The following is a 24,724-nucleotide window of genomic DNA, read 5'->3' as shown; positions in this document are numbered from 1 at the left end:
AATATTGAGCCCCAAGTATATGCAAATATATCTCATGCATATTCATTGTGAATATTGCCTTTGGAGTCCCAAGGACAGATTCGGGAAGCCTTGCCATAATGGGGTAATTCTATAAAGTAGACATTAACATTATGGGCTGATTGCATGTTTAAATGATTAGAATAAGGACATATGTATGTATATGTGCACACATACGCACAGAAATGCCAGAAGTGCACCTAAGCACTATTCTGTAACTAGGCACATATCTCCAGTAGCATGGGCGTACACATGAGCAATCTGAGTGAAGCAAGGATGAGGAACACATTTACACGCTTCACTTATAGAATACTACATGTTACATGCACATCTTCAGAACACAGATGCACACACTTACACAATTCACTTATGGAATACTATGTGTTACATGCACGTCTCCAGAACATAGATGCACACACGTCTTTAGAACATAGGTGCACATATTTACACCAGCTCTACGGCTGACATAAATGCTTGTGACTAAGCACGTACCCCTATATATACCTAATTGGACTAGTGTTCTATAAAGGAAAATAGACACTTACTTTCTTTTTCTAATATGCACCTATTACCTCTTTTTATATAGGTACACAGTTATAGAATTACCCCCAAAGTGTGGTTCATCCTAAGTCACAGAAGCAGTGGCATAGCCAGACCTACTACTTTGGGTGGGCCCAGAGTTAACTTGGGTGGGCCCTTTCAACCCCCCCCCCCCCCTCCTTTTAGCTCAGCATTTCCTCTATCCGTCTCAACCTCCCACCCCCATCCCTGCAGACTGACATCTGCCCCCTCTCTGAATCCACACCCCCACCCCACCCCCATCCACCCCGATGTACTTCAGAGGCGACCCAACAGCTGCAGTAATTCATCCTCCCTGCCTGCGGGAGCCGGCACAGGCAGCAAAGATGAAACCCTGCAGTTGCTGGGATACAACCGCTCAGAAGATGATGTACATTCATGCATGTATTCTATGTGTCTACCTGTGTATTTCATAAAATGCATGCATACATCACAACTCCACTCCAGCCTGCCTAAACTTTGCTTCTATAAATGCCTACAAAAGTCCACATATATTACATGTGATCTTTCATTGCACATGCTTTGTATATGTGAATATAGCTGCACAATTTTATGACAGACTTTTCCGCGCCTCTTTTTTAAAAATATATCACAGTGCATTGGGGTATTAGTAACCTCTATTTTTTTCATGCGACATCAGCACCACAGGTTGCAGAATGCAAGAGGAGGTGAGTGCCAGAAAGCTAGAATTGGTCCAGAGATGATGTTCATTGATAGCATAGGAGCCAGCTCTGTGGGTATTGTGGGTGCTTGAGCAACCCCAATATTGAACAAACTCCTTGATTGTGTCCAGGAAGAGGTCATTTCTGTTGGGTTTATCACCCCCAATAATTTTGAAAAGTTTGCTTCAATGACAGACAATGACTGGTGGAGAGAAGAACTTGTATGAGAGGACTTTCAATTTAACATTTCCCTATGGCCTCAGCAACTTTAACTGGCTCTTTTGCCATCACAAATTTATTTGGAAGTTAATAGGGTATCTCTGTGCCACATGCTCACCCATGCATCTCAGAGACAAGAACAGCTCTGTTACCGTCATTCTTTTTGTCTTTTGTCTGGCAGTTGTGGTTGCAGAGGTGTGGCCTTTCCGGGAAGTCCCAGAGCTGTGTCTACAGGGCCCTGAGTTTTGGTGCCAGGATCAGGAAACGGCAGCTGTGTGTGCCAAAGAGGAGTACTGCATGCATATCTGGCAGAATGCGCCCAAGGAGGTGGTGATCCATGTTCTCTGTGCTGACATCCTGATTTCACACCCTACCCTTGCTCGCTCGCCTCATTTTCTTTTGTAACCCAAACCCAATGAGATATAAATGTGATAAATAAATAAAAATAATGTTCTTCTTTGTAAATTTCAGCTGCTCCAAAATACAGAAGTCAAAATTATCAGTTAAGACCTAATTTCTCCATCCATTATGTGGCTTCCCGCTATTCTAGAAATCGTGGGACATATAAAAGTGATCCCTAGAATGGTTGGGATCCTGAGCTGCCCTGAGGGCTGAAGCCCCAAAACTGGCTTCCGGGTATGCCGCAACATCCACCCTCTAGAAAGCTTTGAATCTAATACAAAATCCAAGTTGCAGAGTAGAGCACTAAAATAAAGACTCTTTCTTGCCACTCCATAGTAATTCCTTTCTTATGGGGGAGGAAGGGGCAGATGTTCTGTAATTTATTAGAACGTAACCAACAGGAGATCTTACTCAGATACAGCTCAATCCAAAAATATATTCCATCTCTCCTCTTTTCCCCATCTCTGAAGCATCCCGTTACCACACCTATTATTCCAGGGGTTGTGTAGCATGCAGGAGGGATGGCCATGGGCTGTTCCAGATAAGGGGCCTACACTGCCATGAGGGATGGATTGGGAGGTGGGGCAGAAAAGGTTAGGCAGCAAGAGACTAAAACCTTTCCATGACACCAAAGCAAGTTATTGAAAAATGTCCAATTGTAATTATTTTGTGCTTTGTTTTCAACAGCAGAATTCTCCTGGAGAACAGATGCTGATGGAATCTCCCTGGAAGAGGGGAAGAAAGTGGAAGTGTAAAATATGTATCAAGGTCTTGAAGACACTTAGAAAGCTATTGGATGAAGACACAAGTGAAGTGAGTGAACATTGTAGGACTCACTGATACTATTCCCCAGGTGTTATATAGTGCACCTTGAGTTGTGCATGTAATTCTGGTTGCATTCTGTATTGCATGCGCAACTTAATAATCTTAACAAGCCAATCAGTGCCGATAATTGCCAATTAACAAGCAATCTGTTGCGTTTAAATTAAGCACCAGTGCCATCAGCAGTCTGCTCCTGCTCCCCCCCCCCCCCACCCCCGTGCCCTGAACCTGGTTACGCTTCTGAGCCCAGGTATTGAAGATGAGGGAAAGAAAGAGATCAGTGATCAGGGAGGGGAGCTTAAAAAGACTAGAAGTCAAGAGAAGGAGACAGACAAACATACTATAGTTAAGGGGGTTGGGGTAGAAGGACAAGGACTCAGTAAGTGTCATGGGAAAGAAACCAGGATGGGTAGCAGATGTGGGAAAGGACTTAGAGAAAAGGCCTCTTTCCAAGTTTCTACCTGGGTGTAAGCACGTCAAGCATTGAGACTGCTTACAGTTGATTACTTTTGGCAATTAATTGTAACCTTTGCATGCTGCCTCCTTGCAGGATGCTGTTAACAATGCACTGGATAATGTGTGCAGGCGCATTGGTAGACTTATGAGGATCCCCTGCCAAAGCCTGATAAATCAATACAGGGACAAAATTTCAGGCGCCCTCCAGAATGATCAGGATCCCCAGGAATGTTGTGAAGAGATAAAGATGTGCCGTAATAATCCTAGTAACACCCAAGGTGAGTCTTGCAGTGCAGATTACCCTGCCCCACATGTGGCTTTACCAAATCCTTAGAGTTCACAGTCTCCATAATGTATGCTAATCAAGAATTGTGAGTCACAGCTGGGTGTCCATTTGAGTCTGTTACTATATGATGCTTATAAAGGCAGCAAGAGTCAAGTTTCTGCATTTTAAATGGCACATTACATATTTCAAACTCAATAATTTCAAGCGCTTACAACACTAAACTACATGTACATATATGGAAACAATTCAACTGTATTTAAAGATCCTCCAGTTTATCATAATTTATATCTGATTAGACACAAGTCTGCTATAAAGACAACTACCTCAACACACATCAGGTCTGCAAAATATTCTAAAACCCTGTCTGGCATTATGACAAACTAAATTTATATTCACGGGTTGGTGCCACCTCAGTAAGGCCAACACAAAATCCCTCCACCGTAAAAACATTATGCACAGACCTGTACAAAAATACACTCACAATCTTACCATACCATAACAGCACTAACTCCCAGGACTCAAAGAGTAACAATCTTATTTGTGAAAAGGCAGCACTGTAAATATTATATCAGGCCCTAAAACACCAATATACCGTCTAGTGACAAAACAGGACTGCTACAGATCTCTACACATAAACTACATGCTAGCAGAATACTTCACTGTGGTCACATGGGCAAATACAGACTCCTTACTTGGTCCAATTCCCATCATGATGTCACCCTTCCTTTGCATTCTGCTTTGTAGTCATGGTGCCTCATGATTCCCTGATGGTCCCAGAACAGTGTCTCCAGGGTCCCGAGTTCTGGTGTCATAACTGGGAGATGGCGTCTCTCTGCATGAAAGAGGAATACTGCATGGATATCTGGCAGAATATGTCCTTGGAGGTGAGACATTTCATACAATATTCTCTTCCCTTCTGAGAGTCTTTCTTCCTCCAGGGGTTTCTCTCTCTTCTTCCTCCAGCGGTTTCTCTCTCTTCTTCCTCTGCTTCTTTCAGTTCTTTTATAATCTCTTCTGTCTTTCCCTTGTCATTTCCTCGCCTTTTCTCTTTCTTCTATTTCTATTTATTGATTGGTTGTGCCAGATTTAAGAATCAGGAAAGATGAAGTCTACGTGTCAATTTGATCACAACAGTTTTGAAACAGACATTCTTTCCCCCAAAAGCGAAATTGGCGTAACTTGCCAAAACATACTAACCAGTTAAGTGACTAGAACCATGAGTTTCCATATCTAAATATATGGCTTTTTAAGTGATGTAAAGGATGTTGCAATGGTGCTTTGAAAGAATTTCTATCCTGTTTGAGTGGGTTGTAGCAGTACCTAACAAAAACAAGCACTGTAGAAGTCTGGTTGTATGTGCCTTATCAGTCAAAATACTTTTTCCAAAAATTATATATGAAATTAATTATGAGGGAAAAAGAACCTCACAGGTATGTAAGTATGTACCTCTGGTATGTAGGGATCAGCTATTATTACTCTTTACAGATTGTAATTTGTAGAGCACTGTTTCCGTTGTTCTTGAAAGTAATCTGCAATGGACTAATCTTGGTATTTGCAGACTAGAAGACACATATAACATAACATAACATAACATCTATTATCTGTTCTTTCTGGGTGAATTTCTCATTCATCAGTCCTTTAAAAAAACTCACATTTTTTTCATTTTGTTATAAAATTGAAATTGTGCTTTAAAACTCATGCAAATTTCATAGTCCAATGTCTGTCAATTAAAATGTTCTATTATGTATTGTGTTGACATTGTAAGTAGTATACTATGCCATACTTTGTATTGTTATTTGGATATGTTATTATATATCCTAGAATACTTCAGAATTGGAGGTAACGTTCTAAACTGGTTCAAAGGCTTCCTTACTACAAGAACTTATCAAGTGATATCTAATTTGAGTATGTCAGCTTCATGGAAATCCGAATGCGGTGTTCCCCAGGGATCTCCACTCTCCCCAACCCTCTTCAACCTAATGATGATACCACTGGCCAAATCGTTAGCCAATCAAGGCCTTAACCCATACATATACGCAGATGACGTTACGATTTACATCCCATTTAAACATGATTTAAAAGAAATCACCAAAACATCAAACACAGTTTCCAAATTATGAACTCAAGGGTGGATACATTTCAATTGAAACTTAATGAAGAGAAAACACAATGTCTTGTACTTACATCACAATATAATACAAATAACTTCACCACTATATCCACACCAAACTTTACCCTTCCCATTTCAAATTCCTTGAAAATTCTCAGAGTAACCATAGATCGGAATCTCACACTGGAAAACCATGTTAAGAATACAACAAGGACGATGTTTCACTCAATGTGGAAACCTTTCTTCCCTAGAGGAATCTTTCGTAATTTTTTTAAAATTCTTTATTTATAAATTTTTCATTTACATCCAATGACATAAATGAGGAAATATCAGAAAATACAAACAGCTGAAAAAGGAAAAAACTACTTATAGCCATTTCTGGCATAATATAGAAAGAAAAACTTTTAAATTTTGTCCACAATCAGTTTGAATCAAGATACTAGGCAATAAAAAAGAAGGAAAAGAAAAAAAATAACATAGCTATAAGCTAAATTATTAACGGTTAGGTCAGAGCAGGGATTTTACAGCCAACGTAACAGCGTTCTCTATTAGGGAGGCAGATCCTCAGGCTTAACAGCTTCCTTCAATGCAATAAATTCTAACAATTTCGAGGGAGTAAAAAATATGTAATTAACTGATTCGAAAGTTACATGACATTTGCAAGGAAACTTTAACAAAAAAGTTGCACCTAAATTAATTACTCTAGATTTATACAATAGGAATTCCTTTCTCCTTTTCTGTGTGCTCCTTGCCATGTCAGGAAAAATCTGGATTTTCTGTCCCAAGAAACAATCATTTAAATGGCAAAAGTATAGCCTGAAAATATTATTTCTATCAAGTTCAAGAGCAAATGTCACTATTCAAGTTGTTCTTTCAGTGATCACTTCCAAGGAGTTCTCAAGAAATTCTGTCAAATTGAGATTTGAAGTAACCTGGGGTTGTTCTTCTGAAGGTCTCACTATTCCAGAGATATATTGGGCCCTTGTAATAGGGGGAAATCCCTCTGCAGGGATTCCCAATATATCGGTAAAATATTTTCTAAGCATATCCATTGATGATACTAAAGGAGATTTAGGAAAGTTCAATATCCTCAGGTTATTTTTCCTCCCATTATTTTCCAAATACTCCATCTTTCTTTCCTGAGTTTCTTTTTCTTTTACCAAAGTCACAGTTAAATCCTGTAATTGTTTAAACTCAGTCTCCATCTTCAACATTTTTTCATTTTGTTCTTGAACTTTTATAGATAAACTCTGACTAGTTTGCTTCAGTTCCACAATTTCGCCCTTTATGGAAATATTCATTTGAAGTAAAGTATTTTTACCTCCTGGATTGCGTCCCAAAGTATAGGCATTGTCACCTGAGTAGGTCTTTTCATTCCTCCACAACTCTCTGAAGTGGCTCCGTGGGAAGCAGGGAGCCCGACCAGCGTTTGTCCCTGAGTTGTTATCTCCTTCCCCGGAGTAGAAGTACTCGAGGGTCCTCCTTCCACGAACAGCAGTTCCAACTGTTATGGTCCCATCGATTCTACTACACTTCCGGGTTGTGGAGGAGCGGTGAGAGAATGAGGGCTCAGCATCGCGCCCTCAATGCTGCGCTCTGCACCAAGTTGGAGCGAGCCAGTCGAAGTAGAAGCCTGCACGCCAGGGGTCCTGATTCCATAGCTTTCGAGCGTCGCATGATGAGAAATTGGGGGCAGCACCAGAACAGAGGAGGTAGATGCTGGCGCTTTTCCCTTTCTTTCCCCATCTAAAAGTCGGGGATACAATTTCTCTCGCGTGAACGCTGTCGAGTCTTGGGAGCTCCAAGATCCGACAACCGTTACCGGCGCCATCTTGATGCCGAATCTTTCGGAATTTGGTACAATCATTGGTGCTGAGTCACTTAGACTATTGCAATGGTCTTCTTGCTGGCTTTAAAAAACAAATCATTAAAAAACTTCAAAATGCCCAAAACACTGCAGCCAGACTTATATTTGGAAAGACAAAATACGAAAGTACTAAGCCCCTAAGAGAAAACTTGCACTGGCTTCCTCTTAAAGAATGTATAACTTTCAAAATATGCATTTTGGTGCATAAGATAATTCACGGTAATGCCCCGACCTACATGTTAGACCTCATTGACCTACCACCCAGGAATGCTAAAAGATCAGCACGCACATTCCTAAATCTTCATTTCCCCTGCTGTAAGGTCTAAATCTAGAGTAATACATGCATCCAGCTTTTCATACTTGAGTTCACAAATGTGGAATGCTCTACCACTTGACCTGAAAATAATTCACAACCTAACAAACTTCCGTAAAGCACTGAAGACACATCTCTTTGACATGACATACCATAATGACTCTTAATTAGAACCATAATTCTCCATCATCTGTTTAACAATCGGACTATTTTTCCCTATATCGCACTGCCTAATTTACTATGTAATCCATGTTCAATATATGATTCCTATTGTATGTTCTCCCTTTTTTACCTGATTGTTCATTATATCATCTATGTTTCTATATATATTACCAATTGTATCTGTACTCTGAAATGAAATAAGTCATGACAGAAAATTGTAAGCCACATTGAGCCTGCAAATAGGTGGGAAAATGTGGGATACAAATGCAACAAATAAATAAATAAATATGTTTACTGTTGTAATTGTCTATTGCTTATATTTGATTTATGCTTACTGTACACCGCCTTCAGTGAATTCCTTCCAAAGGCGGTAAATAAATCCTAATAAATACATTTTTTTTAAATGTCCAAAACTTCACATAAAACTTTCAGGCAGTATTCTGAGCTATAAAACACCACACCACCATCAATGCAGATCATAAAAAGAGCACTTATCTTAAGCCCAACAGGGATCGCTGTTTCACCAACTGCTGGATTCCTCAGGGGTTTCCTTTAAAATGTGCTCAGTCCAACTCTTCTCCATCCAGCATTGTTCACTAAACTGCACTGATAAGTTTTAAAGCACAATTTCACTTTTGCAACAGAAATGAAAATCTGTGAGCTTTTTAAGGACCTATGAATGAGAAATGCACCCAGAAAGGATAGATAATAATTAGTGTTAGTCAGGGGCCCTTTTACTAAGCTGCGTAGATGCCTATACGCGACCAACGTGTGTCAATTTGGAGTTACTGCCCGGCTACCGCTTGGCCCTTGCGGTAATTTCATTTTGACAGGCGTCCGCTATGCGTGCCAGAAAATAATTCTAATTTTCTGGCAGGCAGCAGAAGCCGGTCGTTAATCGTCATTCTACTCGCACAAATGATTACTGCATAGTTATCGTGTGAGACCTTACCGCTAAGTCAATGGCTGGCGGTAAGGTCTCAGACCCAAAATGGATGCTTGCAAATTTTTATTTTACTGCACGTTCATTTGCGGCAAAAATTTTAAAAGGTCTTTTTTTACAGGCGCACTGAAAAATGGATCTGCGCGCACCCAAAACACGCATATACACTAGCGCAGCCCATTTTTCGGTGCACCTTAGTAAAAGGGCCCCTTAGTTAGTTATTTGTTCTTGTACCCCACTGTCTTCCAAAAAACAAGTTTCAGTTCAAAGTGGCTTACAGGTACAGTGGTGCATAGCTGTTGCAGTGTCTTTAGAGTTTGGTCATCAGTATTGTATTCCTGTGAGATGTCTGAGTCCTTTTTCCTCCTATTAATTTCATATATATTTATTGGAAAAGTATTTTGACTGATAACACACATACAACCAGACTTATCCAGTTCTTGTTTTTGATAGATACAGTCAATTCTCCCTATTTGCTATGGTTAGGTTCCTAGAAAACCCCGTGAATACTGAAAATGCAAATATGTGCCGTAATATCCACCCTGTAGAAAGCTTTGAATCTATTACAAAATCCAAGTTGCAGAGTAGAGCACTAAAATAAAGAATCTTTCTTGCCACTCCATAGTAATTCCTTTAGGGGAAGAAGGGGCAGATATTCTTTAATTTATTAGAGCGTAACCAACAGGAGATCTTACTCAGATACAACTCAATCCAAAAATATATTTCCTCTTTCCTCTTTTCCCCATCTCTGTAGCACCCCGTTACCACACCTATTATTCCAGGTGCTGTGTAGCATGCAGGAAGGATGGCCACGGGCTGTTCCAGACAGTGGCGTAGCCAGACTGCCAATTTTGGGTGGGCCTGAACCCAAAGTGGGTGGGCACAAAATTTTCTCTCTACCCCCCTCCCCCCCCCCCCCAGCAAAATTTAGTCACACTCAGATGCATTTGTCACACAGGGTAAAGTGCTGCTTTTCAGTGCATCAGATTTCAGACAATTTATTTAATAGCCTAATCCTTTTCAGTGAGCTTTCAGAGGCCAAAACCTCCTGCCTCAGGTCAGTATAATGCTGTTATGGTATCCTCTCCTGACCTAAGGCAGGAAGTATTGGTCTCTGAAACTTTATTAACACCGTATTACTTTATCCTAAATTAAAAATAAAATTATTTTCTTTACCTTTGTTGTATGGCCATTTACTTTTTCTCATTGTGTTGCTCCCAGTCTCTAGATTCTGCTTTCCTTCGTTTTCGCTTAACTCTTCTGCCAGGGTTTCCTGGCCATTTGTCATTTTTCTCTCCTTTTCTTTGCTTTCTTCAATATTTTTCTGCCTCTCTCTGTGTCCAGATTTAATTCATTCTTACTATCCATTCTTTAATTTCCTTCATCTACTTATGGCTTTCATCTTTTTCTCACCCTTGTTCTCCCCCATGCCCCTTCCTCTTATTCTCCAATCTTTCACTACTCCCCCTTTCCATGCAGCAGCTCTCCTCTTTCTCTCCCCATCCTTCCAGTCTCTCCCCTCTGTCTCCCCATCCTTCCAATAGTCTCCCCTCTTTCTTTCTGCATCCTTCCATCGTGTCACCTCTTTCTCCCTACCCTTCCATCCAGCGTCTTCCCTCTTTCTCTCCCCATCCTTCCACCCATCTACCCTCTCTCCTGATCCTTTCATCTAATGTCTCTCTCCCTCCTTCTAACCAGTGTCTATCTCTCTACCCTTTTCTGTTCAGTGTCCCTTCTCTCTCCACATCCTTCCAGTCTCTCCCCTTTTCTCTGCATCCTTTCAATCCCTCTCCCCTCTTCTCTGCCATCCTTCCCATCTGTTTTCCTCTTCTCCCCATCCTTCCGTTTTCCCTCTTTCTCTGCCATCCTCCATCTGTGTTTTCCCTCTTTCTCTCTACCATCCTCCTTTCCCTCTTTCTCTGCCATCCTCCCATCTGTTTTCCCTCTTTCCTCTCCCCATCCTTCCGTTTTTCCCTCTTTCTCCTGCCATCCTTCCATCTGTTTTCCCTCTTTCTCTCCCCATCCTCTGTTTTCCCTCTTTCTCTGCCATCCTCCAGTTTTTCCCTCTTTCTCTGCCATCCTCCCATCTGTTTTCCCTCTTTCTCTCCCCATCCTTCCTTTTTCCCTCTTTCTCTGCCATCCCCCATCTGTTTTCCCTCTTTCTCTCCCCATCCTTCCATTTTCCCTCTTTCTCCCCATCCTGCCATCCATTTTCCCTCTCCTGATTCAGGCCTACCAGCCCCAGCTCCCATTGCCGGCCACTGCTGCTTTTCCTGATGAGCAGCAGGGCCGGCGCTACAAAAAGAAGAAGCGCTCAGCTGACTGAGCTGAGCGCCAACGCAAACGACGACTCACTCGACGAGAAAAAATGTTTTTAAAAAAAACGCGGGCACCGCAGGCAGCCCTCGAAGCATTGGCTGCTGGCTCTGCAGGCTCCTCCCGTCTCTTAAGTCACTGCCCCTGCTTCGCTCCAGGGGCCAATGACGTAAGAGACGGGAGGAGCCTGCAGAGCCAGCAGCCAATGCTTCGAGGCTGCCTGCGGTGCTGCGTTTTTTTAAAAACATTTTTCTCGTCAAGTCGTCGTTAGCGTTGGCGCTCAGCTCAGTCAGCTGAGCGCTTCTTCTTTTTGTAGCGCCGGCCCTGCTGCTCATCAGGAAAAGCAGCAGTGGCCGGCAATGGGAGCTGGGGCTGGCGCTGGGCGGGCCTGGGCTGAAATTGGGTGGGCCTGGGCCCACCCAGGCCCACCCGTAGCTACGCCCCTGGTTCCAGATAAGGAGCCTACACCTCCATGAGTGATGGATTGGGAGGTGGGGCAGAAAAGGTTAGGCAATGAGTCTTTTCAGTGTTTAGTTTCAATTGGAATGAGTTTGCCCATATGTCCGTTGTGTTCAGACCGATCTTGATTGTATTGGTGATTTCTGTCAGGTCGTGTCTGAAACGTATATAAATTGTAACATCATCAGAATAGATAAACAGGTTAAGGCCTAGATTGGATAAAGATTTAGTCAGAGGAATCATCATTATGTTGAAGAGTTTTGGTGATAGTGGTGAACCCTGAGGGACTTCGCAGGCTGCTTTCCACGATGATGATATGTTTGAATTCGATTTTACTTGATATGATCTAGATGATAAGAAACCTTTAATCCATCTATTTCCGCCAATCCCAAAGTGATCAAGAAGATTTATTAGAATGTCATGGTGAACCATATCAAATGTGCTAGACATGTCGAATTGAAGGAGAAGTATACTTTTGCCTGCAGCTATTTCTTGCTTAAATTTGGCCAGAAGAGTGACTTAGACAGTTTCAGTACTATAGAGGGAGCGAAATCCAGATTGCGAATCGTGTAGTATAGAAAATTTGTCCAGGTAGTTCATAAGTTGTTTAGTCACCATGCTTTCCATTAATTTGACTACCAGTGGGATAGAAGCAACTGGACGGAGTTATCTGCAGCAGGTCCCATTTTATTCCTGTGGGCCCTGCTGCAGATATGTCGCGCTAATCTTTAGTGAAAGACCCCCTAAAACCTTTCCATGACACCAAAGCAAGTTATTGAAAATTGTCTAATTGTAATTATTTTGTGCTTTGTTTTCAACAGCAGAATGCTCTTGGAGAAGAGATGCTAGTGGAATCTCCCTGGGACTGGGGAAGAAAGAAGGCGTGTAAAATATGTATCAAGATCTTGCATATACTTAGAGACCTGGTGAAAAAAGACACAAGTGATGTGAGTGAACACTATAGGACTTCTGGTCGTATTCTGTACTGCACGCACAACTTAATTATATTAACAAGCCAATCAGTGCCGATAATTGCCGATTAACAATTATTGATACTAATCAGCTTTAATTACAATTTATGTGCACAACTTACTAAGCATATTCTTTAAAGTGACGCATGTATATTCTAATGCACGCCAAAAAGGGGGCGTGTTCATGGGCATGGAATGGGCGGTTCGTGGTCATTCCTAAAATTTATGCACGTTGTTACAGAATACACCTGCTCTGCACTTAAGTTAGTCGCCAGCATTTTACAAAGTTTTACCTGGCGTAAATTCCCACGACTAGAGTTAGTCGCATATTCTATAAACCATGCCTAGGTGTATTTTTTTGTGACAATTTTTACAGTGCCATACATAGAATCCAGCCCTATGAGTGTAAAAAAAAAAGTCCTGCAGTAGCAAATCACCTGAGTGCCAAGTTTCAAAGGGTTTTGCTACCTAACTTTGGGAGTTACATATAGTAACATACGTGATAGTAGATGACGGCAGAAAAAAGACCTGCACGGTCCATCCAGTCTGCCCAACAAGACAACTCATGTGTGCTACTTTTTGTGTATACCCTACTTTGATTTGAACCTATGCTCTTCAGGGCACAGACCGTTTAAGTCTCCCCAGCACTATCCCCGCCTCCCAACCACCAGCCCCGCCTCCCAACCACCGGCTCTGGCACAGATCGTATAAGTCTGCCCAGCACTATCCCTGCCTCCCACCACCGGCTCTGGCACAGACTGTATAAGTCTGCCCAGCACTATCCCTGTCTCCCACCACCAGCTCTGGCACAGACCATATAAGTCTGCCCAGCACTATCCCCGCCTCCCACCACCGGCTCTGGCACAGACCGTATAAGTCTGCCCAGCACTATCCCTGCCTTCCAACCTCCAGTCCCGCCTCCCACCACTGGCTCTGGCACAGACCGTATAAGTCTGCCCAGCACTATCCCCGCCTCCCAACCTCCAGCCCCGCCTCCCACTACCGGCTCTGCTATCCAGCTAAGCTGGCCCATCTGAAAATTGAGCTGGGCCATATTCTTAAATTTAGGTGCCTAGTTTTGCAGAGCTCCAAAATTTAGGTTGCCTTGGGCACTGTTCCCTCTAAGCTGGACAGGAGTCCTCCAACTGCATTGCTGCCAGTGGGGGGCAGTGCTTCGATATTGTGTTTTCTATAGGTTTCCTGGAGTCCTGCAAAGCTGCTTGCCTGTCTCTCACTATTGAAAATGTGATATTGAAACAGCACCCTCTACTGGCAGGACTATAGGTGGAGGACTCCTGCCTAGAAGACATGTGAGGTGCTTAAGGGGCAATTCTATAAGTGGGCACCTCCATTTAGGTGTTAGAAGCCTAAGTTATAATGGAGCTTACACATCTAAGTTCTGTTTTAGAATACCAGTGTAACGTGATATTGGCACACAGCCTAAGTCGGGTAGAGACATATGTATTTATTTATTTAGATTTTGCTCACACCTTTTTCAGTAGTAGCTCAAGGTGAGTTACATTCAGGTACACTGGGCATTTCTCTGTCCCTGGAGGGCTCCCAATCTAATTTTGTACCTGAGGCAATGGAGGGTTAAGTGACTTACCCAACATCACAAGGAGCAGTAGTGGGATTTGAACCTACCACCTCTGGATGTCAAGACTGGTGCTCTAACTACTAGGCTACTCCTCCATATTTATAAGTTACAGTGTTCTGTAAGCCCATGTGTACGCCCCCTCCCCCCCCCCCCCCCCCCCCATGCAAGATAAATGCATATTTACACAACAGCGCTTAGGCAGCATGCTGGCATATAAACACCTATGTGCACACATATAGCTACATAGTAAATGTCAGCACAGTCCATCCAGTCTGCCCAACAAGGTGGCCAGAGTTGAATCTGACGCTCTGCACAGGTTCCACGTCTTCATGATTAGATACTGGTATACTTAATCTCTGTCTCTCCCTACTAATTCCGGGGCACCCAGACCTACTTCCTATAACAGACTTTGCCATTGAAGCCCACTCCAGCCTTGATCCTGATCTGTTTTTGTCATTTATGGGACCCAGACCATAAAAGTCTACCTGGCATTGGTCTTCTTTGCCATCGAAGCTCACTCCAGCTGTGAGGTTCTTAGTGGTTTACTATAATTTAAAAAAAAACAAAGACAGTCTCTTGGGAAGCAAAAAAAATACAGAAAATCTTATTCACAGACTAATTTTAACAAACTTCTTAAAAAGATAAGTTTTATTTTTTTCTTGAATAAGAAAAACAAATATTAAAATCACTCCAGGACCTCGATGCTTGAACTGCAAGAAGTCTATCAAACATTTTAAATCTCTTTACTCCCTTAGCTGATAGAATGACGAAAAGTGAATTGTGACATGATCTTCTATCCCTATTATTGGAAATAAATTCCAAATGATCCATCATATAAATTGGGCATTCACCATTTAGGATCTTAAATAGAAAGCAAAAGAATTTGAACATAATCCTCACCTCTATAGGCAACCAATATAATTCAACAAAATATGAAGAAATTTTATCCTGTTTTTATAGTGAAAAATTCAATTGTTTGCAATCACCAGATAACTTGTATAGGCGCACCCAAATAGATAAGATTACAATAGTCCAACTTGGACAAAAGCAACGCCTGTACCAATAATTTGGAACTGCTCAAATTCAAAATACTTTCTTATCCATCTTAAATTCCTCAAAAGAAAGAAAGAGCTCTTAGTCAAAGCATTGAGTTGAGAGTCAAGGGATAAATTCGGGTCCATCCTTTTTCTATATAGGATCCTCTGTGTTTATCCCATGCATTCTTGAATTTTGTATGCTAGTTTTCTAAACATTTACGAGCAGGATGAGATCATAGATGTTAGGCATGGTTTATAGAATTGCCTTTTTAGAGGTCAACTTCATAGGGCTTGTCCAGCTAACTTTTAATCGAGCAAACTCTGAGGATTCCCTTCTCATTAGCAATTTTTTTTCTAGGCAAATTGTGCCTGGATAAAATTTTGCCACTGAAACCTAGGTAGCTTTGGAGTGTTCCCACAACATGTTTAACGGTTAGCTTGTCAGTGCTAAGATTCAGGGCAGGTTAGCCAAACATACCTGGGTAATCCTAGCTTTAAAAATAGATGGTTTAAGATTAACCAGACAACTTGAACTTGTTTAGGTTGAATATTTGAATAAAATTAACTGGACAATATTTCCTATTAACTTTATCCAGTCAAGACTAACTGAATATTGGCCTGTTATCACTCATTTTCAGTACTAGGTGCCTACATAAGGGGCACGTGTAGCAACCCTCTCGTGTAATGGGGCTGAGAGTTCCCCCAGAGGCGGGTACATACAGTAACCAATAGGTGATGTCTATGGTCAGAGTTGCCCTTCTACCCTCCTTCTTATGAAACTGCATATCAGTGGTGTAGCCACATGTGGGCCTGGGTGGGCCAGGGCCCACCCACTTAGGGTTCAGGCCCACCCAATGGTAGCACATGTTTAGCGGTAGCTGGTGGGTATCCCAAGCTCTGCCAGCTGAAGACTTCCCCCTGATGGTAACAAAAACGCTACTCTCCACAATACTGACACCTGCACATGCTCAGTTTTCAGCGCATGCCTGCTGCAGACTACCAAGGTGGAGAGAAGCATTTTCCCACCAGCTGAGATTTTTTTTGTAGTGGGGGGGGGGAACATTTGGTGCCCACCCACTTCTTGCCTAGGCCCACCAAAATCTGCTGTCTGGCTACGCCCTTGCTGCATATTATAGTAAATACTAATTTATGAAGGACAATATTATATTGAAATAAAGTCTTATTGACCAATGAAGAGTTAAGCAAATCATGAAATGAGTTCTCCTGTAAAATAAGTCACTACAGAAATCAAAAAAATATATTGTTAGTTCTTAAGCACCTTTTTGAATTTTGGTACATATTTTCACGCTGGGATTTAATTTATTCATTTTGTGACTTCACCTGCACAATAGCTTATCTTGACCTTTCTAATTTGCTTGTAAAGTCTTGCTTTCTTGGACGAAGGAGAGGAAGGTCTCCATTTTCATTTTTGTCTGCATGATTTTTGTGGTTCCCTTATTTTTAAAAGGTGAGAGTCTGTCTATGTTCTGCATGTGTGAGCAACAGGAAAGGATGGGGCAGGTGCAGAGAAAAACTCAAGGTTTGAAGACTGGGAAAGAAGATGTCATGATAGAGTAGAGGCTCAAAGACTGGAAATCAGGGGACAGAATAGGGTTCCAGGAGTGAATGTCATGAGAAGAAAGAGAGCTCAAGAGTTGGAGATCAGAGGTAGGAGAGGGGCTCCATCACTGAAGAACAAAGGAAGGGAGGCCCATGTAGAGGCATAGCTAGGTGGGTTGCCAGGGGAGCGGCCGCTCCCCCAAACAGACTTCTCACGGTGCCTATTTTTGACCCAATCCATTGCATTTAAATTAAGCACTGGTGTCATCGGCAGTCCGCTCCCCCTGCACCCTCAACCTGGCTACGCTTCTGGCCCCAGGGTTTGAAGATAAGGGAAAGGAAGAGATCACTGATCAGGGAGGGAAGCTCAGAAAAACTAGAAGTCAAGAGAAAGAGACAGACACAAGGAATGTAGTTAAGGGGGTTGGGATAGAAGGCCAAAGACTCAGTAAGTGCCATGGGAAAGAAGCCAGGATGGGTAGCAGATGTGGGAAAGAACTTCAAGGAAAGGGCTCCTTCCAAGTTTCTGCCTGGGTGTTAGCATGTGAGCCATTGAGCCTGCTTATAGTTGATTACTTTTGGCAATTAATTGTAGCCTTTGCATGCTGTCTCTTTGCAGGATGCTATTAGCAATGCACTGGGTAAAGTATGCGGGCGTATTGATTTTCTTATGAAGATCCAATGCCGATTACTGATAATCCTATTCAAGAACAAATTTTCAGAGGCTGTCCAGAATGATCAGGATCCCCAGGAATGTTGTCAACAGATAAAGATGTGCCGTAAAAATCATACTAACACCCAAGGTGAGTCTTGCAGTACAGGTTAACCTGCCCCACATGTGGCTTTACCAAATCCTTAGAGTTCACAATCCCCATAATGTATGCTAATCAAGAACTGTGAGTCACAGCTGGGTGTCCATTTGAGTCTGTTACTATATGATGTTTATAAAAGGGGCAAGAGTCAAGTTTCTTCATTATGGGTGACACATTACATATTTCAAACTCGGTAATTTCAAGCACTTACCAACACTAAGCCACATGTACATATATGGAAACAATTCAACTGTATTTAAAGATCCCTCAGTATCTCATAATTTAAATCTGATTAGTCACAAGTCTGCTATAAAGACAACTACCTCAACACACATCAGATCTGCAAAATATTCTAAAACCCTGTCTGGCGTTATGACAAACTAAATTTATATTCATGGGTTGGTGCCACCTCAGTAAGGCCAACACAAAATCCCTCCACTGTAAAACACTATGCACAGACCTGTACAAAAACGCACTCACAATCTTACCATACCATAACAGCACTAACTCCCAGGACTCAAAGAGTAACAATCTTATTTGTGAAAAGGCAGCACTGTAAATATTATATCGGGCCCTAAAACACCAATATACCGTCTAGTGACAAAACAGGACTGCTACAGATCTCTACACATAAACTACATGCTAGCAGAATACTTCACTGTGGTCACATGGGCAAATATAGACTCCTTACTTGGTCCAATTCCCATCATGTTGTCACCCTTCCTTTGCATTCTGCTTTGTAGTCATGGTGCCTCATGATTCCCTGATGGTCCCAGAACAGTGTCTCCAGGGTCCCGAGTTCTGGTGTCATAACTGGGAGATGGCGTCTCTCTGCATGAAAGAGGAATACTGCATGGATATCTGGCAGAATATGTCCTTGGAGGTGAGAAATTTCATACAATATTCTCTTCCCTTCTGAGAGTCTTTCTTCCTCCAGGGGTTTCTCTATCTTCTTCCTCTGCTTCTTTCAGTTCTTTTAAAATCTCTTCTGTCTTTCCCTTGTCTTTTCCTCACCTTTTCTCTTTCCTCTATTTCTGCCTCCTGTTTTCACATTTATTAATTGGTTGTGCCAGATTTAAGAATCAGGAAAGATGAAGTCTACATGTCAATTTCATCATAACAGTTTTGAAACAGAGATTCTTTCCCCACCGCGCTTTGCAGCCTTTCAGTCAGCGTCAGTACCTACGGCACAGCAATACCTATTGCCTTTGAAAGTGACACCCTGTGGTTAAACTGTAAAATGCAGCCTTTGAAATCTATTGACAACAACATGGCAGTTCTATTGCATGGCATCACCATTTAGGTGCCAGTAGTGCACCTATTCTATAAGGACACTTACACAACTAAACACCAAAGATACATGCGTGTGTTATTCTATTCTATAAGATACACACGTTAGTGTGTGTTCCAACCATGCCTCACCCAGTCCTGCCCATGTGTATGTCCCTCTTGCAAACCCATGCTCTGCAAGATACATGTGCATTTGCTGAAAAGCGCTCAGCAGAAAATTGGCATGTATACACATGCACATACATGTTAGCATTCTAAACATGTACATGTATAACATATATGCAGTGTTAATGCCTGTTTGTAGAATTGCAATCTAAGTATTTATTTGGGTTTGAAAATGGAATATAAAAGATAAATTTCATAATATTGTTGGGCTTTTGGGGGAAGAAAGCATTAAAAGACATTTTCACAGGTAAAGTAATTTTTTACAAGCAGAGATAGCCTTTTCTGAACTTGCCTAGATTAAGGGGCTCTTTTACTAAAGCTTAGAGCAAGTTAACAGAATTAGTGTGCGCTAAATGCTAAGAAGCAGAGCCATAGCGAGGGGAGCTGACACCCGGGGCGGGTCGCCGCTGCGCACCCCCCCCCCCCCCCGGGTGCAGCACAGTGCACCCTCCTCCCGCTGGAGCACCCCCCCCCCCCGGAGCGCATACCTGCGGCGAGGGATGGGCGGGAGGGCCGATCCGCCCCGACTGCATGGCTCCACGCTGATTCACTGCTCTCTCTGTCCCGGAACAGGAAGTAACCTGTTCCGGGGCAGAGAGGGCAGTGCACCAGCGCGGAGCTGACACCCCCCAGCGGCGTACACCCGGGGCGAACCGCCCCCCCCCCACCCCCCCCCCTTCCTACGCCACTGCTAAGAAGCCCATTTTTATATCTAAATAAGGGATCCTTTTATTATGTCACATAGGTGCCTTCGCGCATACAACATGCATCAAATTAGAACTACCACCAGGCTACCGGGTGCCCTGGGCGGTAATTCTAATTTTTACTTGCATCTGATACGCACGTCAGAAAATATTTTTCATTTTCTGCCACACGGCGCTAACCGGTAATGCTGAAGATTACTGCCTAGTTAACAAGTGAGACCTTACTGCTAAGTCAATGGGTGGTGGTAAGGTCTCAGACCCGAAATGGACGTGCGCCAGTTTTTATTTTGCCGTACGTCCATTTTCGGCCAAAAAAAGGTCTTTTTTTACAGGCGCGCTGAAAAATGGACCTACACGTGTCCAAATCACACGCCTACACTAGTGCAGGCCATTTTTCAGTGTGCCTTAGTAAAAGGACCCCTAAGACCGTTAGCACACGCTGAGCTTTAATAAAATTGCTTCTATGGGGGAAATTCTATATATGGCACCGAAAATCTGACACAGTAAAGTGTTTTAACAGATGCAAGGCACCAAAACAGGGCAGAAATAGCAGATCCGCCGGAAAACATACTTACGCACCCATTTATCAACTACTACTACTACTACTTAACATTTCTAGAGCGCTACTAGGGTTACGCAGCACTGTACAATTTAACAAAGAGAGACAGTCCCTGCTCAAAGAGCTTACAATCTAATAGACAAGTGAACGGTTGGTCCGATAGGGGCAGTCAAATTGGGGCAGTCTGGATTTACTGAACGGTAATAGCGCCTAAGTGGTTCCACTCAGATCTGCAAAGGGGATGTGGCCATGGAAGAAGCATGGCTGGATCAGGGATGTTTATTTATTTATAGCATTTATATCCCACATTTTCCCACCCATGGGCAGACCCAATGTGGCTTACAGAAATGTACAGAAAGCATACATCAATTCTACAGCAAACAGTCAACAGCATTGTAGTGAAAGAGGCTAGTGAGTAATAGCAGAGGTGGGGAAATGTGGAAAGAGAAATTGAATTCAATAGACAGCGGTGTGGGGTGGGTCAGGAGCATAAGCTTAAAATGTTCCCTTAAAATGTACACAGTGTTATAAAACACCGTGGATTCAGGATATATACCTGGTTTCAGTTGGTCTAATTCCTCATGCCCAAAGTTGAGCACGGATCCTGGTGCCATATGCTATTCTATAGAGGGCATCAATCCTGGAACATCCATTATAGAATACACATTCATTGTCGGATTCTATATAGCGCACCTAGCGTTCCTTACTGAAATCTAAGCATATTCTGTAACAACACACGCAACTTAATTGGCTTAACGAGCTAATCAGTGTTGATAACAGCACCCAACAAGCAATAATGAGCACTAATTGGCAATAATTAGAATTTATGCGCACAACTCGCTAAGCGTATTCTGTAATGAACTGCGTCTAAATTCTATTGTGCGCAGTTTAAAAGGGGAATGGTTATGGGTGGGGAAATGGGCGTTTTGTGGGTGTTCCAAATTATACACACATAGTTATAGAATATGGCCTAGTGCTCATAAATCTATGTTCAGGGATTTACGCCAAATTTTCATTGGCACATAGTTTTAGGAGCTGTGATATCAGCTAACCATATTCTACATACCTTGCCTAAATCTAGGTGCTACTTATAGAATACGCTTAGCCGGAAATGTTTTCCATGCAGATGTTTTAGGCGCCTTATACAGAATTTGGCCTTCAGTGCCACATCTTGAGCACCATTTATAGAATCCAACCCTACATGTGCCTAAACGTATATGTATAGGCCCTGTATACACAAAGGGCTAGAAAAAATGGCACCCAAAGTGAGGTTCTGGGATGATCCGCTCTATTGTTCAGCAAAGAGCACTCTGCACAGAATGACCTTTATAGTTATGGGCTAAATCCAAATCCTTTAGTAAGTTCAGAGGACTGCTATGCTCATAACTTAACCTAACCAGCATGAATCTGTTCAGCTCAATGGATGCCTTTCCTATCAGATTTGTCCTCTAGAAAATCGTGAAATGTGAAAGGAGACATCAAAAGAAAATAAGAGTGTGCCTTAATGACCCAGCACCCACCACCAGGCTAGCATTAGAGACAGTGAGGCACAGGAAAGCAACTGTTTCACTGTAGTTCTATTATTAGTTTTCAATTTTCCTGTTTTCAAGTTTACCTCATTTATTGTATTTATATTCTTGGTTATTCCAGTGCTGTTAAATGCGTATATTTTTGATACTGTTTCAAGGTAGTTCTATTATTATTAAGTTTCAGTTTACTGTTTTTGAGTTTACCTCATGTTTATTCTTGGTTATTTTACTATTGTTGTGCTGTTAACAAAATTGTAAGGTTTATGTTAAACTGTATCTACTGTACACCGCCTTGGGTGTATCTCTTCATAAAGGCAGTTTAAAAAATCCCATTAAAAAAATAGAACATTTCACACCTAATTTTGGGCACGAGCATTTACCTCTGCCAACGGTGCAATATCAACTCCAACCCCAGTTATTCCCTCGGCAGCCGATCGCGGTCCTTCTCCAGGATTTTCTTCTGTGAACACCGAAAAGAAGTAGTAGTTTAGCACATTCGTACAGCCCTTCCTATCTGGTCCAGAGAGTTGACCATGGGGTGAATGAGAGGAGATGCTGTCCCCATGCCAGAGAGAAGGGACTTGACTGAATGTGTGGAGACACTGAACTGAAATACGAGAGAAAGACAGTAAAAGTAGAAAAGGAGCCATTGAAGTCCAAGGGTATTTTCTCATTAGCACTCAGGGGCCCTTTTACTAAGCTGCGTAAGCACCTACGTGCGCCCAACACATGCCAATTCCAAGTTACCTCCCAGCTACCTTGTGGCCCGGGCAGTAATTTCATTTCATATTTTTATTTTCTGGCGTGCGGGAGGTAATTGTCATTTGGACGCACGTTGACCATTACCGCCCTGTTAATGCCTGAGACCTTACCGCTAAGTCAATAGCTGGAAGTAAAGTCTCAGACCCAAAATGGACACGCGCCAATTTTCAGTTTGCCACACGTCAATTTTCGGTCCCCAAAAAAGGCATTTTTTTACAGGTGCGCTATTCTATAAGCTGCAAAAATGTCCAGGATCCTCCCATTTCCTCACACCCTTTTTCAGATCATGTGTAAATTTTAGGCATGGATTCCACACCTAAATTTATGCACATAAATGCCAATTAAATCTAATTAGTGCCAATAATTGCTTGTTAAAAAAACAATTATTGGCCCTAATTATCTCATTTTTCAGTCGCACCCAAATTTCTATGCGCAATGTTTGGTGACTTTTATAGAATTATGGGGTTAATGCCTCCTATTTAGAAGGTGCTGAGTGCTCCTGCATTAACTCTCTGTTATCCAGTTAGCATGTGATAATCACAACGAGCCAGCTAGATAACACAGGAATGCTCACCCTCCTTCCACAACATGTCCTCTCAAAAAATAAAATGTTTTTAATTGTTAACGTGTCCTTAGCACATGAAAACAGGCAAAATATTGTAAAACACTCTGATGTGTTTTGCGGTAGCCTGTTTTCCCATACTAGCACCTCGTAAAAAGTTTTTAGCAAAAGGGCTCCTAAGTCTCGTACATAAAAATGCTCTGCTCTATCCGCCCCTTTCTTTTTGCACATGACAATTCTAGTATTTTTTTCCATTTTTAATAGATGGAGGAGGCTAGTGATGAGGAACTTGAGAAATCGTCAAAGAAGAAAAAGAAGTCAAAAAAGAAGAAGACAAAGAAGAAGACAAAGAAGAAGTCAAAGAAGAAGTCAAAGAAGAAGAAAACGGAAAAGAAAAAGAAGAAGAAGCATCCAGCAAAGCCATCTGTGAAATGCACTGGCTGCACCAAAATACTGGAGACACTCAAGAATATGATTGGAAAGGATGTCGATGATGTGAGTGACTCAGCTATGCCTGACTTGGGACAGAAGGGATATAGGGTAGGAGTTAAGCCATACTGAAATAGTATTGATACTGAGGAATAAAGAAGTTGGGATGCAAAGAAGAGCACTGGTTATGGTTAATATATATGTATCATTCCCAGGGCTGTTCTTACCACAAGGAAGAACTATTTATTTGGTTTTAGCACTCACTTTTTTCCAGTAGTAGCTCAAGGTGAGTTACATTCAGGTACATTAAGTATTTCCTTGTACCTGGAGGGCTCAGTCTGTACCTGAGGCAATGGAGAGTTAAGTGAGCTGTCCAAGATCACAGGGAGCTGCAGGATCTGAACCTGGCTTCCCTGTTTGTCAGCCTGCTGCTCAAACCACTAATCAATTTCACCACTCCAAAATCTGGCAATTGCTTAAGGCACCAAAATTTTGGGAGCAGCAAAAGACAAGTAGAGGCAGCCAGGTGGAGCAACATAGCTGGCAGGGATTCCCAGACCCCACCAGCTGGAGAGAACTGAGTTGGTTGGTAGGGCAGTAGGAACTTGTGCCATGGCTCCCCACCATTCTTCCTCCTCTTTAAGGCCAGCACACCAAGCAGGTTCAAAATATGTGGTTGTGGGACCAGCACTTCCCAGTACTTTCTCAAGCATCATGAGATCTATATCAATTTAAAATTCTTATTCTCACCCACAAGGCCTACCACTTAGGATTTCCTTCTTATCTGGCATCCAAAACTATTCCTTATACTCCTATCCGTACCCTTTGTTCATTGGACTCTAATCGGCTTGTACTCCCCACATCAGAAACAGGCCCATTACGAGTCGACAAGACACAGTGTATTCTATTGTCATATACGTAATGAGCAATCTTTTACCAAGTTCAAATCTTTATTGAAGACTCATTTTGTCCAACTGGCTTTTCCTATATGATGTGGGAGGGGTGTTTGTGGGTGGGACGGCTCTGTCCACCGGAGTAGCCAAGGATTGATTAAGATTATCTGATTGCATGGTGTTTCTTGTGTGATTGGTGTGCTGTCCTACCAATTACTGGCATTCCTTTTTCTGTCTTTC

General features: G+C 42.2%; 1 protein-coding gene across 3 annotated transcripts in view; it reads left to right on the top strand.

The window, feature by feature from the left end:
• Positions 1-24,724, top strand: part of LOC115469247 (prosaposin-like) — a 46,735-nt gene that overhangs the window by 5,640 nt on the left and 16,371 nt on the right. The window contains exons 2-9 of one of the 3 annotated variants that reach the window (XM_030201693.1): positions 1,660-1,805; positions 2,571-2,693; positions 3,253-3,436; positions 4,189-4,328; positions 12,436-12,561; positions 17,399-17,582; positions 18,335-18,474; positions 23,427-23,657. In XM_030201693.1, the coding sequence (XP_030057553.1) occupies positions 1,660-1,805; positions 2,571-2,693; positions 3,253-3,436; positions 4,189-4,328; positions 12,436-12,561; positions 17,399-17,582; positions 18,335-18,474; positions 23,427-23,657 (1,274 nt within the window). Of the gene's footprint in view, positions 1-1,659; positions 1,806-2,567; positions 2,694-3,252; positions 3,437-4,188; positions 4,329-12,435; positions 12,562-17,398; positions 17,583-18,334; positions 18,475-23,426; positions 23,658-24,724 lie in introns of all 3 variants that reach the window. The other 2 variants (XM_030201692.1, XM_030201691.1) reach the window with 2 other exon arrangements.

Source organism: Microcaecilia unicolor, chromosome 4 (genome assembly GCF_901765095.1).
Source record: "Microcaecilia unicolor chromosome 4, aMicUni1.1, whole genome shotgun sequence".
NCBI lineage: Eukaryota > Metazoa > Chordata > Amphibia > Gymnophiona > Siphonopidae > Microcaecilia > Microcaecilia unicolor.
This window is presented reverse-complemented; position numbering and strand designations above follow the sequence as displayed.